General features: G+C 34.4%; 1 protein-coding gene across 4 annotated transcripts in view; it reads right to left on the bottom strand.

Annotated features, from left to right (window-relative positions):
- puf (ubiquitinyl hydrolase 1 puf) overlaps nucleotides 1-17,183 on the bottom strand; it is a 53,881-nt gene that overhangs the window by 2,004 nt on the left and 34,694 nt on the right. For all 4 annotated transcript variants that reach the window (XM_088233800.1, XM_088233801.1, XM_088233802.1 and 1 more), the window contains 14 exons: nucleotides 16,176-16,337; nucleotides 15,405-15,566; nucleotides 14,393-14,539; nucleotides 12,506-12,661; nucleotides 11,406-11,636; nucleotides 11,127-11,261; nucleotides 10,435-10,625; nucleotides 9,274-9,572; nucleotides 7,230-7,345; nucleotides 6,181-6,418; nucleotides 5,151-5,371; nucleotides 4,645-4,848; nucleotides 2,391-2,528; nucleotides 1,220-1,445 (listed from right to left, as the gene is read on the bottom strand). In XM_088233800.1, the coding sequence (XP_088089926.1) occupies nucleotides 1,220-1,445; nucleotides 2,391-2,528; nucleotides 4,645-4,848; nucleotides 5,151-5,371; nucleotides 6,181-6,418; nucleotides 7,230-7,345; nucleotides 9,274-9,572; nucleotides 10,435-10,625; nucleotides 11,127-11,261; nucleotides 11,406-11,636; nucleotides 12,506-12,661; nucleotides 14,393-14,539; nucleotides 15,405-15,566; nucleotides 16,176-16,337 (2,626 nt within the window). The remainder of the gene's footprint in view (nucleotides 1-1,219; nucleotides 1,446-2,390; nucleotides 2,529-4,644; nucleotides 4,849-5,150; nucleotides 5,372-6,180; nucleotides 6,419-7,229; nucleotides 7,346-9,273; nucleotides 9,573-10,434; nucleotides 10,626-11,126; nucleotides 11,262-11,405; nucleotides 11,637-12,505; nucleotides 12,662-14,392; nucleotides 14,540-15,404; nucleotides 15,567-16,175; nucleotides 16,338-17,183) is intronic.

The following is a 17,183-nucleotide window of genomic DNA, read 5'->3' as shown; positions in this document are numbered from 1 at the left end:
TTCAATGAGTTGTAAATAACTCACTATTAGAAAATGGGAATCGAGTTGGGGTAGAGTGAGTTCGAGACACTAGCCACGGGACTACTTTAATTAAATATGTATCACTATCACATGATTCTCCTGTCTCTATTCTTTATAGGCATTTTAAGGGTAATCTTCTCAACAGAATCCCTCCTTTTTTCTATTTTATCCTAATCTTTGCTTATCCTTTTCATCCCTCCTAACCCTTTGGGAACGAAATCATTATTATTTAATTTAACTCTCTCTTATGATGTTTTTTTAAAAATATTTTTATATACTCGTACATTTTTTTAATATGTTCATTAGTATATCTACAAAAAGAATTACAAAGTCGTGAAAAACTTTAATTGGACTCATACATTATATAATAATATGAATTGTTTGTAAATTTTCTGTTGTTTTTCCAAATAAAAAATAAAAAAACTGAATGCAGCGTATCTCGATTGTCAGGTACGGGAAGGTAAGGTGAAGGTTAGGCCAGTCCAAGAACAATGAAATATTTCAGTGCGAAACCACCTTAAAAACAAACATTGTGATCTTCACGGGAATGAATCTCAGATCTCAAGCATGGTAGATGAATGCCAAAACCACTACAAACACTATGATACAGACTTTCCCCCCCTCCCCCCATTTGATTTCCTTTTTCAGGATTTTAACACTCGTCCAGAATTCTAGTTCCTTTTTACGCATAAAACTGTATTCTTCATCTGCCTGGATAAAGAAACGGACCACCACTACCACAGACTCAATAAAATATAAAGATAAAATCTTCCTCGCAGTTTTTATTTTCACTTCCTCACAGTCATCATTATTTAATTGAATTATTAGTTTAGTTTTTGTTTTAATTTGCAAAAAATATCTAGAAGTTATAAAAAAAATAAGCTTACAACATAATGCAACAAAAACACACACTTGTAACACAATATACTTTAATTTACAAACAATCCCACATGGGTATACTAAAATATAAACTATAGATAATAATGTGTATGTATTTTTGACGTAAAATTAATCAAATTTTGGATGTAGATTTTTTTTTATTGAAAAATATATGAGTTCAAACATAAGATAAAAATACATCAAATAAATATTACGAGTAAATACAAAAATCCCACCAAGCCACTTTTTGTGTCTTATTGATGCATCACAAAATCTAAACTTGAAATTGTTTAATGTTGTGAAGATGTTCTATACATACTTTCTTCCTTGGGTTCTGCTTCAGTTCTCTCGATGATTTTTTCCAATGTAATCTTCAGAGTGGCCAACATCTGCTCTCGCTGCGAGACTTTAGCCTTGGGAAGGAGAACTTGCAGTGTCCGTATGTCCCCCAGGGCCGGCCCCTGCGTGATGCTAATAGCGTCCCCCTTGGACTCTAACTCGGCGATCAGACCGCCCACTGCCTTCAGAGCCTTGCAGCCTTCCACCTGACATCATTATTACTATAAATACTCTTGCATGAAAAAGAACATAAATTAAGCTTTTCAAAATTAGTGTAAATTCGTAACAGGCAAGAAATGAAGAAGATAAGACAAGACTAGTAAAACCATGAGGTTTGTAATGTAGTGATTATTTTTTATTCATTAAAAAAACCTTAGTTGTAAAAACACAATGGATTTTTGATAATATTCAGTATGTACGTCTTAAGACAAATAGTTTTATTTTAAAGAATAATATCCCTTACGAAGAAGTATCAAAATACTAAATTGCATTCAGAAAAGCTGCAAGATTTAACAGTAATTGTGAAAGTAATTTTTCTAACTTAAATAAAAAAGTTTGGGATTTAAAGACATAATAAAAAAGCTTGTGTAATCCAGTAGTAATAATTTCGGCCGATAGAGGTGCACTGGCTCGCTGTATGGAATGAAGTTTTAAACTAAATATGATGTAAATTTACTAACCCAAGAAATGCAAACGATGGCTTGTGATGTATTTTATCCTAATAATAATGTAACATAAAACATTACTTTCAATGCAAAAAAAATATACTAAGATGCAAATAATCAGTTATTAAGAGAATTTGCCCGTAGTATCTAGTGCACCTGACTGCACCTACACAAATTGTGCAAGATATTATCTTCATACTTGTTAAAATTTGCAGGCATTTGCGGGGCTTATGATCCGTCATTGGCTGGTTTAAATAGCCACTTTAGATACCGTAATATTCACCATTCTGCCTATATTTGAGCATCTATATTTCTTTAATTTTCAGTGAAGTTAAAAAGCTACATATTCCCTTTTACAAAATGTTCTCCATTCTCTGTTGCAATATGTTAATGTTGATAACGATGATGAAGGTGAAATCCAGTCCTTATTTACAAACATTTGGACAAACCCAAAATACTGTTAATTTAATTAAGTTAATAACTTACCTTGGGGAAATATTCTAAGAAGAATTGATGAACATTATCATCTATTAAAGTTTCCCGTTCATCGAGTAATACTAAATCCATATAATCCACGAGGTAACTACATTCTAGAAGCATTCCTGAGTATTTACGGTCCACATCCTGCAAAAAAAGATAAAAATGTTGAGTTAAAAAAATTAAATTATGGGGAGGAGTACTCTCTCAAAACTTTCAAAGCGAGATTCTTTAAATGATTTGAATCAATGGATGCGTAAAGTCGCAAACACTTTTCATGGCTCAGACCTCTAAATGAACATTTAACTTTGAACAAAAAACTTAAAAACTGACATCTGGTGATATTTATGTATTAATTGCATCTTTAACTAATGCATACATAAATTATGAATGTTCTTAGTTAATAAAATTAAATCTAATTATCAGTAAACTATGTATGTATACAAATTATCAATAATCTGTTATAGTGGTAAAAGAAAGAAATAGTACTTCACAAGAAAATACATTTCAAATGTGTATGTCCTTTGGTTTTCTGGTAAGTTGGCCTGATTTAGCTGGCACTAAAAAACACACTGTGGTCCCGTGGCTAGTGTTGCGGACTCACGGATCGAAGGTCCGAGGTTCGAACCATTCCATTTTTTAATAGTGAGTTATTTACAACTCAATGAAAATGACCCTAAAAATTGAAATATTTGGGTAAATCACGACATAAATATTTCTTTTACTAAAAAAAAAAGACACAACTTGGGTGATGCATAAGTGGCAGACAAATGGCGTGGAATTCAAACCATATTTTTGATTAAAATTTTGAGTGTGGCGCAGCGTTATCGCGGCGGAGAACTCATGTTACATTTGAGGGGTGTATTGCGGTTCGCATGTACCTTGATAACTAAATTTATTGTTTGTGTTTTATTATTTTAATTATTTATTTATTATATATACGGCCTAAGCCAATTACAATAGTTACATGAAGAAACATAAATGCAAGAAACTGAAAAAAAAGAACATAAAACTATTTAGCAACGACAAACAAGGGCAAAACAATAATTGTATACAATATATTAAAAAAAACGAAAGACCTAAGACTTTGAGCTAAACCATGCCAATCCAACTTCATCCCACACTGTTTAGTCGCGAAGAGATCTACGAAAAGCCGGAAGATCTATCCCAAAAAATTCCAAGTCGTGTGATGAATTGACTAATCTACACATTCTGGACATTGGGGCATAAAAACCAAAGTTGCTCTTAGAAGATTTTATAAATAGCAGATTTTGACTTCTGGTGACACAGTTGGGAACATGAAAAGAAATTGATTGCAACAGAGATGGGACATCACTTAAAGCATTAAGTATTTTGAAAATGCATATAAGGCCCATCTCAGTTCTACGTCTCTCCAATGAAGACAGATTAAGAGATTGCTCTATTTCAAAATAGGAATAATTACCCCTTTATAATCCGAGCAACCATGCCACTTTTCTTAGAAAACGGTGTTGGACAGCTATGTAGCTATTTGCATAAATAAAAACTCTTAAGTAAAACGATACATCGAACGAAAAAACAAATCGTTACACTGCACAATTTTTGAACACTGGATATTTGAAACTAAAGTCACAGACAAAAAAGTGGACACCTACTACTGTGAATGAAATAAAAGCATTCATTGCGGCCTTTCTGGAGATGGGGATAACAAGACAAGTCACCATTTTTTCCTATTGGAAAGGGGATTCCAGGTGCATACCAGGAAATTTATTTTTGAAATATTTTTATATGTTCATAATAATATGGCAGTTGTAGTTTTTTGATTACATGCAAAATATATCATTCTTTGTTTGTTTATTTATAAATTGCAAAAAGAGTCAATAAAACTTGATGATTTTTGTGTGAGTTTTGCATTTTTATTTGATATAATTTTTTCATTCTTTCTTTTCATTCTAATATTTTTTTTAATCTACAGCAATTCAGTTACATACTTGCGAAAAAAGTTAAACAAGTTTGACGGATAATTATCTTCAGTTTAATTGAGTGGATGATTTACTGTAACGAATGTAATCATCAAATTTGAATTAATGAAATTATTCTTACATTTTACCGACATTTGGGAGAAAAATAATGATAAAATACCATGTATAGAAATGTCGACGGATGGAATTTTCGCTAGATACTTATAGAATTAATCAGAATAAAAAATAAAGTAACTGTGACAGAAAATAACCATGAAAATTCGCAAAGTAAATAGTGATTCAATCGGTCATTAATGACTTACTTCCGAGACGTAGATCTCGTGCCACAGGGTGGGAAAGAGCGTGAAGCGGAGCGGAGCAGCCTCGCAGGCCGCCATCGTGGCCAGCGTCAGCAGCTGCGGAGTACAGCAGCCGCGCTCCACTCCAAGTCTGCACATGGCGTCCAGCAGTGAGTGGTACGGCAGATACAGCTCACTCAGGGCGCTATCGTACTCCGGATCCACACCCTGGATGGATAAGAAGGATGACATATTAATAACTCCTCCGCTTTATCTCCTCATCCTCAACCTTCTTGCAGTACTCTTCTTGAAGTTTTTAAAACAAACCATCACGGCATTTCCCCGTGGGGGGTAGGCAGAGAGGAAGAGAGGACAGAACACCATATCACTCTGTCTTTTCATACAGACCTCCCTTCCTCTACATTCATACATCTTCTCATGGACGCACATTGGTTATTCCGACTTTTGACATGTCCATCTTTTTTGTTAACAAACGCCGTTCTGTTATGGCACTGAAATTGAAAGCGCACCTTTCTGGCCTGCAGCTGAGCGTGCGGTACACACATCTGCACCATGGGGCGGAACGGGCGCAGCGGACCCTTGCTCTCAGGGGGGGAGCGTGAGGGGAAGTGGGGCCCAGGGGGTACGGCGTTGCGCGTGTCCTGGAAGGCGGCGTGGCAGTGCGACAGGAGGGGCACGAGGACTGCTAGTGCTGCGCCCCCCAGGAGCAAAAGCAATTCCTTAATGAGAGCTGGAATCAAATAACACTATTGATATTTTTTGTAGACATTTCTCTATAAACTTCATAAATCATCATTATCCCCCTTTCAACATTTAGTGGTGCATAGGGCGCTAAATTGGTCAACCAAATGCAGCATAGTTCATCTGTGACATGAAGGTAAGGTGATCAGTCTTATGCTTCAGGGGCCAGTCCAGCCTTTAAAAATAAATAATATTTAGATATAAATTTATTGAAACAGAGGGAAAACATTTTCGAGGAGGGAATATGGAAGTCTAGCCATTTACAGGGCTTACAACCTGCCATTGGCTAGTTAATGTGGCCACTTTACACACTGTGTAACATTTACCATTCTGCCTATATTTGAACATCTATATCTTTTCGATTCTTCCATCTGTTGACTTTTGTGTATTCCCTCCTCAAAAATGTTTTCCCTCTCTGTTGCAAAAAATTTAGATCTAAATAACTAGGGAGGAAATCCAGGCTGTCTACAATCATTTAGACATACTCGAAACATTTCGAGTATGCATGTTCAAATATAGGTCAAATGGTGAATGTTGAAGTGTGTAAAGCTTAAAAAAAAACATCGCTTTAGTGACATAATCCAGGGAGGTGACAGGTATGTACAGGCAATCTTCCTCTCTCCTTGCGAGGTAGCCAAAATATCAGAGAACTCTTCCGAGGCATTTGGTCTAGAGTCTGTCGGTCGATCAGCTGGCTATCCATGGTATACAGGCAGGTAATGCTGTATTCTATAAACTGGAGCTAACATATAAAATATCATGTAATGTTTGCTGTCTCCTGGCAGATAGTCGCATTACCTATGGCCAGGTTGCGAATGTCGGGCGGGTTGTAGGTGTTGAGCAGCGTGGCAAGACGGCGCAGCGCCTCGGGCCAGTCTTTGCACGCGTGCAGCGCGGCGCGCGCCTCCTTGCAGTCGCGGCAGCAGCGCAGCGAGCGGCACAGCTCCCCGGCCAGCGCCAGCAGTGAGCGAAGGTCGCCTCCCGCGCCTCCGGCACCCCCTGCCTCATGATACATAGCGTGCAGCGTGTGCAGAGCCTGCGGAACCAAACATCACATTACATCACATCGCATCAGACCAGATCAAACCTCTTTCATTATATTACTCTCCTGTAAAGTTGCCTTTGCGACATCAATACATGATGTGAATATACACTTCCAGCCACTACAGTTCAGACAATATAAGAAGGTACTTTTGACAGATTACAATAATGTTGTGGCAGTCTATTTTCTTTCGATTTTCGATATCGATTTCAAAACATTTTCTGTCAGATGGGCTAAATATAAACGGATTTTTATGACTAAATAGCTTAATACATGATAGTTCAACGTCAAAATTACCGTCGATCAATTTTAATTAATCTTATTGCGAACTCCTTAAAATGAACACACACAATATAATTCAATATTCAATATAACGTCGATATTGTCAATCGATAGTGAAGTTTTCTGGTGGAACGTCACTATTGAGGCGACGGCAAAAAAGTGTGGCATTTGTTTCCTACATTAAGCTGTCAACATTTACAGAACTTTATGAGCGTGCAAACGTTAAAAGTCTCTTCTTAAGTTGACTGTAGAATGGACGACAGGTTCATTATTGTTAAAATATTATAAATACTACTTAATTCTGATTCGCGTCAGCTAAAATGACTATATTCAGCTGTGTAGATTTTCATGTCATAATATTTTTATTTATTTAACTTTTTGTACATAATGTTAGTTATACATTGGCGGGCTTATTGCCAAATGGCAATTTTTGCCAACCAACCAATAAAATAATGTGACATAAGTGACCATATATTGGATGTTTTTTGTGGAGGATATAATTGTTTACAAGGAGTATACAAACCTCAAATGCTAATTGTAATCCACCATTATAAACTATATACAATCTATCATCATCGGTTTCAACGAGAGTGCGAAATGCTGATATCAAAGTTGTCCAACACGTCCTTCCATTTAATCCTGAAATAAAAAAAACCTTACGTTACTTTGTTATTAAACTGTAAATTTTAACTACATCACATATATGTTACTAAATTGATTCTAACAATGTATTGGAATTAGAACATATATATAGGTATAATGCAGTTGTACCTTTTCTTATAGAAAACAAACAACAATATATTTGTGTTCGAACCCAAATATTTCAATTTTGGCACTAATAGATTGGCTACGCATACTGACAAACAATAGAATATAGAGTGAAAATAAGTGGTTATGTAAGCGCCCTCTCTTTCCTGAAGTTGCACATTTACTATGAATTATTTATTATATTACATTTATTACAAAAAGATGGATGACAGATTTACTCCAATTTTAAGTCAAATTAAAATAAATATTCACTTTTAAAGCGCCCTTAAGGTATTATATTATGAAAATGGCCCTATATAAGTTATCCATAATAATAATAATGATATAAGTACATACTTGCAGATGGGCAAAGTTTTTAACAAAAAAATGTAAATATGATGAAATGCATAAATAAAAAAACTATACATACAGGCTGTTCTTTAAACCCCGTCATATCCGAAACCACGATGATCAGTATGGGCAAGAAGACATATTAGCATATTTAAAAAAATATTTAGAACAAAGAAATTTTTAAAAATAAAATATTTAAAAAAACAAAAGGTTGCTTACTTCTGCACGGGAGAAGTGAGGGGAGCGCGGCGCAGTATTGGACTCCCCCCTCCTCGTTTCTTCACTGCAGAAGTAAGCAACTATTTGGTTTTTTTAATGTTTTTTCTTATTTTTTATATTTGTTCTAAAAAAATATTTTAATGTGCCAATATGTCTTCTTGCACATACTGATCATCGTGGTTTCGGATGTGACAGGGTTTAATGAACAACCTGTATACATAGTACAACAAAATAAATTATTTTAATTAAATTACAAATTTAAAAGCTTCAATTAAATTAACCTAACAATAGAATCACCATGTAAAGCGCCCTTGAGGTATTTTATTACGAAAATGGCGCTATATAAGTTATCCATAATTAATTAATTAATTAATTAATTGTAGGGATAAAAACAAAAATATTTTTTCAAATGTATACATTGTATATTGTGTTTTCCAAATATTGAATTTTTTAGTACATTAAAAATCCAGTTTTACGTTTTTTCCTGCAATTAACGTCGAAAAAATTTGCAATCTGAACTGAAGTTATTCTCTAATCATTGTACCAACTTGTTGGTAAAAATTGCAATCCTCACTGGAAACTGACAGCACAAGAGTCTGCAGTAAGTCTGTACCAACTTGTTGGTAAGTTAAATCGATAATCAAAATTTTGCTGCCATTTTTTTATTTTTTTTATTGTAATTTTGCAAACAGTTTATTGTGGTTTTAGGAACATTTATTGCCGACATTTTCGTGTTTTTGTTGTAATTTTAAAGATGGTTTATTGTGTTTTACAGACGTTTATTATATACGAATATGATATTGAAAAAGTTGCAATAAAAAAATGGTTTAAACATTGCTGCATAAATTTTTTAGTAAAAAATAATTTGTTGAATCAATTATTTTCACTACCCCCCATTTACTTATTTTTCACCGGTCCCTTAAAAAACGTAATTTAAGGGTTTAGCTGTATATTATTTTGTGCGATGTAAATGTGTTTTTTTTTTTAAAGAAGTATTTATGTTCTTATGTCCACGATTTCAATTTTAAGACTATTTTATTTTAGTCGTAAGCAAGTCTTGTTAAAAAATGGAAAGCAAGATGTGGGGTGCGAACCTCAGACCTGATCCGGAGACCAGAACACTTAAATAAGAACATGTAATGACCCCACATATTTCTATAAAATAAACACCAACTCAATAAATAAATTAGTTCAAGACATTGGAAATACAGTCATGCCGCTCTGAAAAGAAAGAAGATATAAAAAATAACCTTGCAAGTAGGCTGTGAGAGTTGTCCTACGGAAGGAGTTGACCTCACGCAGCTCCTGCTCACTGGCATCGCGCGAGCGGGCGGCGAACAGCTGCATGAGGCGGAACAGTTCCTCCACCGCGGCCGCGTACAGCCCGGGGTGGGGAGTGATATTCTTGAAGGCCCAGTGGATGTTCTGGTGCTGGGACAGTGCGCGCGTGAAGGCTCCCGAGGCCTGGCAGCACAGGCGCAGCAGCCCGTAGTAGGACGGCAGCATTACGCGGTTGTACGCCACCACTTCGCCGTCCTCGTGATCCGCACTAGAAGTATCACATAACGAAGATTATACACAGATTGTATAATATTACAGATAAAGGTGTATTTTAACTAATATTTGTTTTAAACGGTGTTGAAATCAAACCATATAATGTACCTATAAATTAATTAAATTTGTGAATTATTAATGTGGTACTGTCTGTGTCGAGGCGGATAAAGAAAACAGTTCTGGGTGTGAAATAGAATCAGAATCCTGGACGAGTAACAAGATGATAAAAATCCTGAAAAATGTAATCGAGCGAAGAAAAGTCGGCCTGTGGTGGTATCCTGAATCTTCTGTGTCCCCTAGAGAGTGGTTGATTTGGGGATTTTTATTTTTTGCACGCACCTAAACTTTGCTTCATTTGTGGCCACAGTGATGATAAAACATCAAACAAATACGAAACACGCGAAACTAAATATGAACATTTTCATTTAGAACATTATTGCGACCTTAAGCATTACCCAAAACACCCAACACACACGTTGAATTGACATGTATTCCTTTTTTTTCTTTTTTTAAAACAGTTTTATACATCATGTGACGTTTAATCACCAGTGTGGTCATTTTATGAAGTGAAGTGTCATCGCATTAAAAAAATATAAATCCCCAAATTAACCATTCTCTAGGGGATAGAGAAGATTCAGAATAATACCCCTGGTATTGTCGTGATTTATTATTATGCTTTAGATCCCAGGTTTGATTCCCAGGAAGGTTGCCATGAAACATATATATATTGTTTTTGCAAATTTATTCAACACAAGGATCAAAAAGTGTTCACCAAACAAAACCAGTACAACATCTAAAGATGCGATGTGCAGTTAACGAGCAAAATAATTCAGTTTGGATTCATCGTGTACACTTACAGAATGTAGTTGAAGGCGATGTGCTTGACAACGGCGGGGTTGGAAACAATGAGTTGGACATTCTCCTGGCAGTCGGTGCACACAGCTTGCCAGAACGCCAGTAGTGCCTGCTTGTTGGGGTGAACCGCCACACTGGGCTCACTCAGCCCCGGGTGGAACAGCTCCCACAGGTCATTGAAGTACTGTCCTAGCTGAAAGGGAATTTCGCATGAGTTTCATAGGATCATGTTAGGTTCTTTGTCAAGAATGAGAATTCACTCTCTCTCACTCTATTTGCTATAACTTTATCAAACTTCAAGAGCCAACTATTCTTAAAATGTTTTGAATAATAATTGAGTTTTTAGTATTTTCATTTGTTTTTTATGTATGTATACAAATATTTTTTTCATTTTTATATTTATAAATTTTTTATAACCTCTGTATATGTAAAGGCCCTTCGGGCTTAGTTTCCGCCTTTTTTGACACGCCAAACGAATTTTTTAAAAAAATCCATTCATGTAGAAACAATTCAAAATTTTACTTCAAGCTAAGGCATTTTATCCAACAGTCATCTTTTTTTATTTTTCTAGTTCAGTTCATTTATTCGCTTCATATAAAATAATTACATATTTTTGATATCTCGAGACATTTATTTATCTTGGACTTCTGAAAATGTTATGCTGAGGTTTTAATATTTGTAGCAATTTCTTTACCATAATTTTCTCCATTTTGGAGACCAGACAGTATGACATGACACCGAAGTATGCAGTAAGCTTCATGGGACCATGTAGACTCACATCAATGTATTTTCTAGCAGCTTTCAATTTTCCCAACAGAATCACATACACCTAGAAAAATTCATAGAATAATTTCAATTTATTCATAAAGAATAAAGTGTGAAATCAATATATTTTCAGGTAAAAAAATGACAAATGCTGCAAACATTTGCACATGAAAATATTTTTTAAATAAGGGCTGGACAATAAGATTACTTGGTGCAGAACGAGGTACGCATCCTCCCCCAGCAGGATGTCTTTGTAAGTGGGGATGCAGCGCATGTTGGAGCGATAGCCCTGGCGGAAGTGCGCGGAGGGCACCAGCGAGACGAGCAGAAAGGCGGCAGCAGAGCGTACGCGCTGGTTGGCGTGAGCTGTGAGGTACGTCTCCACCCAGCTGTCTGCACTCTGCAGCACGCATGTGTGCACCATCTTGTTGCGGGGGACCTGAACAAACACCGCATTATAATTGAACATTTCTATACATATCCAACCATGGATACAAAACATTTTTATTATTATTAGTAACTCTTAAAAGACTGTGTTAAAAAACATCTTTGGAAACGGTGCTGTAATGTCGTGTTACATTAAGCAAAATAAGAGATATTTTGAAATACAGTTATTTAAAAACAACCAATTTACATATATACTGTATGATAATATATTTTATATGCCTGTTATAGCAAAACACGACTTCATTATTTAAAAAAATAAAAGATAGATATATCAAGTCTTGTATTTTATAGTATAAGGGTTAAGTAGCTTTCTTTTTTTTATATTTATGTTGGTAGTCGGCATCACATAGAAAAAAAACATGTTCTTTTTGTGTTTTACAGCTGGCTTCTGGCTGGTTTGTTTGTTTTACAGCAAATTTCTGTCTATCTTCTAAATTATATTTAAGACGTGTTTTGTAATATATTTCACTAAAATTAAACTAATTTGACTGAATAAATACATATTGTAAGTTTTAAAAAAAAAAAAAAAATTTATTCAGAAAACATAGTCATACATAATAAGTATAAAAAACAAAGATTTTCTAGCATAAAAAGACCAATTAAGTTTTTATAAATTCTGTAAAAGATGTAAACATGAAGTGTGACAAAAATAATTAAATAAAATCTGAAGTGAGAAAATAATAATCATTGACATTTGCGTTTTCTATGGAGGTTATTTTTGGTAATAAATAAAAATGCGAATGCACACTCCGAGTCATCCATGCACACATATATGCACGCATACATATACACATAAGATAATAACAACACATGCTTCAGAAAACGGTGGATGAAATAATGGAAAAGGCAATGAAAATTTACCTGCAGGGCAAGCCATTCTATAGCAGCGTGGGGACAGGTCTCCGCCGCATCCCACACCTTGTGTAGGGCCAGTTGGGTGAAACACGGGAGGCCCGAAGGAGAACCACCTCCGCTCTCTACCAGGAGTGACAGTAACTTGAAGAATGGCTGGCAGCTCTAAAAAATAAATGTTCTGCTTTATCAGAGTCATTACAAAGTACAAAAAATTATATTGATTTTCGAATACTATATAAAATAACACTAAGACTCAGTTGTTTGACAATTAATAATAATTAAAAATCAGAAATAATAGTAAAAATTTAAAAATAAAGAATATTTTTTGCATGACAAAAAAAAACTTAATCTATTAGGTACAATGGAACCTCGATTATTCAGATCTCAATTAGCTGGATTTTCGATTATCTGGATTGTATTTAATATTTAGTTTTATTACAAATTTAACTAATTTGCACAGCGCCATCTATTGAAACTAGTTGTCTCAATATTCCCAAATACCTACTTATGACGTCAAAGAGTGTCTCTTCATGTGGTTCACTCAAAAGCGATCATCTGATCAGCCAATATCTGGTTTAATATTACGTGAAACGCTATATATTTAACACAAGTTTGAATGGAGATCCAAATTTCAAGGCAAGTTTAGGTTTCAAGTTGGCAAGATTCAAAACAACTTATATGCCTCCAAAATATATGTAATTTGGCAGTTTCTAAAAGAAAATCCAATTTTAACCAAAAATCAATAGGTTATTTTTTTAACTGTCAATAATTCTCTTCGCTCTGATGAATAATCTCGAGGCATTCGTAATGTGGTGCTGCCGAGGAATGCCAAAAATATCATGGACGGACCTTCATAGAAATGAGATTTGTTACACAAAGACAGGGAGCTTCTAATTACGGTAAAATGCCACAAGATCAAGTACCTCGGAGATTTAATTAGGGGCCCAAAATACAAGAATCTACAAATTATAACAAAAGGGAAAAATTGAAGGAAAACGGTGGCTGGGTAGGAAAAAACTTTCCTGGCTGAGGAACAAATGCAACTGGACTGGGCTTGGCGTTGGGGAGTTATTCTAACTAGAAAAGGATTGTGACCGATATAGGCAGGCTAGTGGTGCAATTTGCGGCAAATGATAGAGTCAACCCCTGAAAATGTGCATAACACCAAAATAAGATTTAATACTATTACTAATATTATTGTTATCAAAAACATTTTTCACTTTGTGGTTTGACATTTTACACTTATTTGTTTATAAATTTGTATAAACCACTTTAATTTTTTTTATTACACTTTGACCGGTTTCGAGGTTACTACCTCATCGTCAGGAACTTAACTAACTTATAATTAGACGCATTGCTATTTATATAATAAAATATTGTATGAAAGAGACAGAAAATTGAAAGAAAGAGAGAGAAAGAAGATAAAATAAATCATAACGGGAATAGTTTTAAAAGAGGACTCGAAGTTAAATTTAATTGATTATTTATTATTTGAAGTTTTTGGTTAATGGCTTTACTAATTTCTAATTGTTCTAAATTATCTAAACGAAAACCATTTTTATTGACATGCAAAATTTCTACACACGTTTCTTGATTAAATTCATGGTTTTCGGATATAAGATGATTTGCGAATTCTGAAAAATTATTATTGCTCAGACATCTTATATGTTCTTTGATTCTAACTTTAAATTTACTATTACTTATGATTAAACCGATTGAAAAATCTAAATTAATATTTTTATATTAATATATATAAATCACTAGCGAAAATGGCCCATGTAAGAAAAAAAAGATAAAAGCAACTAAGAAAGAAACATTCCTTAAACACTTGCTTCTCTCATTACTTTTATTTCTTATTAAAGATAACTCTGAAAGAAAAAGAGTTGCACTCACCTCCGTATGTTTTGTTATGGCCTGAAATATCATGGAGATGATGTGCTGCGCTAATCTTTCATTCCACCGGCACATCGCGTGGATGAGGGTCTTAGTTTGTTGCAGGTTCAGACAGTCCCTGGTCTGCTGATACAGGAATGGAAAACCCTACGAAGAAGAAAACCACATTAATAAATGAAGAAGAAAATTTTATCAGAATTGACAGGTTGAGTTCCTGTGATAGTGTTGCGGACTTATGAATCAGTCCAAAATCCAATGTTTGTAACCCAATTTAATAAAACAAATTTATTTATTTATTTAACAGTTTTAAAATGTACAGAAGTTCATTGTTTCAGGTCCCGACCAGTTAGAAAATTCCTATGTTTAAGCAGGACCTTCTTTTTTACATGTGGTTTTTTCATTAAATGATGCTTAAAAACTTCAAATAATAGTATTAAAATTTTTTAAATAAATATAAATTAGAAAACAAACTGACAATAATAAAAAATTAAGCATTAATTTAATTAGAAAATATACCATTAATAATTAGAAAATGAAAGATAAATGTAAATTAGAAAACATACTAATAATAATCAAAATTGAAGCATAAATACAAATTAGAAAATATACCATTAATAATTAAAAAATTACACATAAATGTAAATACTAATAATAATAATAAGAAAATTAAAACAAATATAAATTACAAAACACAAAAAATATATTTAAATAAAAAGTACAAGGAGATATTTGACAGTTAAAACAAACACAATTTTTAGTCATAGAAATAATTTACAGGATACAAAAACGGCTACTCCTTATCTATCTGCTCACCATTTTATTATAAAAAATTGTAACTGACAGACAAAAATAAAATATGAGCTATTGCTCAAAGGGAGTGAGTTTTTGAGAGAAAAAGTAAAAGTTTCATTAAAAAATTAAAGAAATCTACAATTTTTTTCAAAATATATACACCAATCATCCAAAAATAAGTTCTCAACAAATTCACCAAAATATTTTTTAAAAAAACAACCTTTCCTCCTTGTAAGGCATTTTGATCCTTGGATGTGAGATTCAGGCTCTTGTGCGAGTCTCGAGATCGCTCGACCAGACCAGCCACAAGGGCGACCATCTTGTCTAGAGCAGCCGGACGCAGCTTGTCTCCGCCACCCTCATCTGACGAGGATCCATCAGCCTGTCCAAAACATTGATTAAGTAAGAAGGAGAACATTTACATTTTTTCTTCAATTTCATAATTTTACGGTCAATCTGCACACAAACTTTTTAATTTAATAGGCTTATTTTACTTGATGTCACATGAGTCTACATAGAATACAAGACTTGATATGTCTCTTTATTTTTTAAATAATGAAGTCATATTTTGTTTATAACAGGCCTAAATGATATCATTATTTTTATGAATTATGGAAAATAGATTATTGAACAAGATATTTATATGTTAAATTGCTGATTTTTAATTGTACCTGTATTAAAAAAAATCTCATATTTTGCTTAACCCTTTGCTCTCGCTCTCTCTGAACAAAGATTTAATAGAGTTTTTGAACTTTTTCATTTTTAATTATTTAATTTATAGCTATAGAAAACGCTTATTAAAAAATAGTGGTATGAATTTGTACTGTCGGGGAGTTGTAATATAAAAAGTTGTTATTTGTCCAATACTAAATTAGTTTTTCATATGACAATTGGCAACACATGAGCTACGTCACTTTACAAATAGTTATGTGTCGCAAATATACATAGATCGATGTAAAGTTGTGTTGGAACATACTGGAAGATACATTACCGTCGAGGTGGATGTGTGGCCCAAGTAGAAGGAGACCATCATGGAGATGGCGTTGGCCTTCAGCAGGAACTGGCTCTCCTCTTCACCCATCTTGCTGAACTCGTAGAGCAGGCTGAAGTACTCTGTGAGGTGTCGCAAGTGTGCCTTGGCGCCATTCTCCATCTAAGGAGAAAGGATAATGCTTTATACATTCTATACACGAAGTTTCAGTTTCATCATCATCGTTTGTGCGGTGCCCTATGCAGAACTGGGTGCGGCGAGATGATGATGATAATACGGTATGATAATTTCTCTATCCTCACCCAGTGGTGCATGGGGCTCTCTAATGGTACATCAAATTAATGCAGCTTATCTTGATCATCTGTTACATGAAGGTAAGGTGATCAGTCTTACCCTTAAGGTGCCAGTCCAGGGAAAATAAAATATTGCAGTAGAACTACCTTTAAAACCAATATTTCACGTCTACCCTACCAAAAATCGAACCCAGGACCTCAAACATGGTAGGCGAACGCTTATTACTCTATCGCCAGGCGCCGTGGCGCAGTTGGTTAGATGGCCAACTGTTGAACTGGCGTAGCGGATTTGATTTCCACCAGTTGCAAGAAAGAAATCCAAGAATGATATTTATTTTTCATAACCTCCTTCCATATCCTCTCTTTTCCACCTGCTGACAAGCCCCTAAAATAGAGGCTTAGCGGGTTATTCCTTTTTTTAAGTATTGCAATATTTCATTGTCTTTGGACTAGCACCTGACGCGTAAGACTGATCACCTTACCTTATTATAACAGGGGTGCAATTATGAATCACATCTGTCCCCTAGAGAGGGATATTTATTTTTTACATGCGGCTAATTTTTGCTTCATATATGGCCACACTGATGATTAAACGTCAAAAAGTATGAACATGTGAAATCAAACATGATGATTTTCATTTAGAACATTATTCCAACCTTAAGCATTACCCAAAACACTTAATTAGGTTGAATTGACCAAACCGTAATAGTTTTAT

The sequence above is a fragment of the Micrasema longulum genome, unplaced genomic scaffold (assembly GCF_059751315.1).
Source record: "Micrasema longulum isolate JH-2025_06_02 unplaced genomic scaffold, ASM5975131v1 h1tg001149l, whole genome shotgun sequence".
NCBI classification, from domain to species: domain Eukaryota; kingdom Metazoa; phylum Arthropoda; class Insecta; order Trichoptera; family Brachycentridae; genus Micrasema; species Micrasema longulum.
The sequence above is the reverse complement of the archived record's forward strand: the minus strand, read 5'-3'. Positions and strand labels throughout refer to the sequence as shown.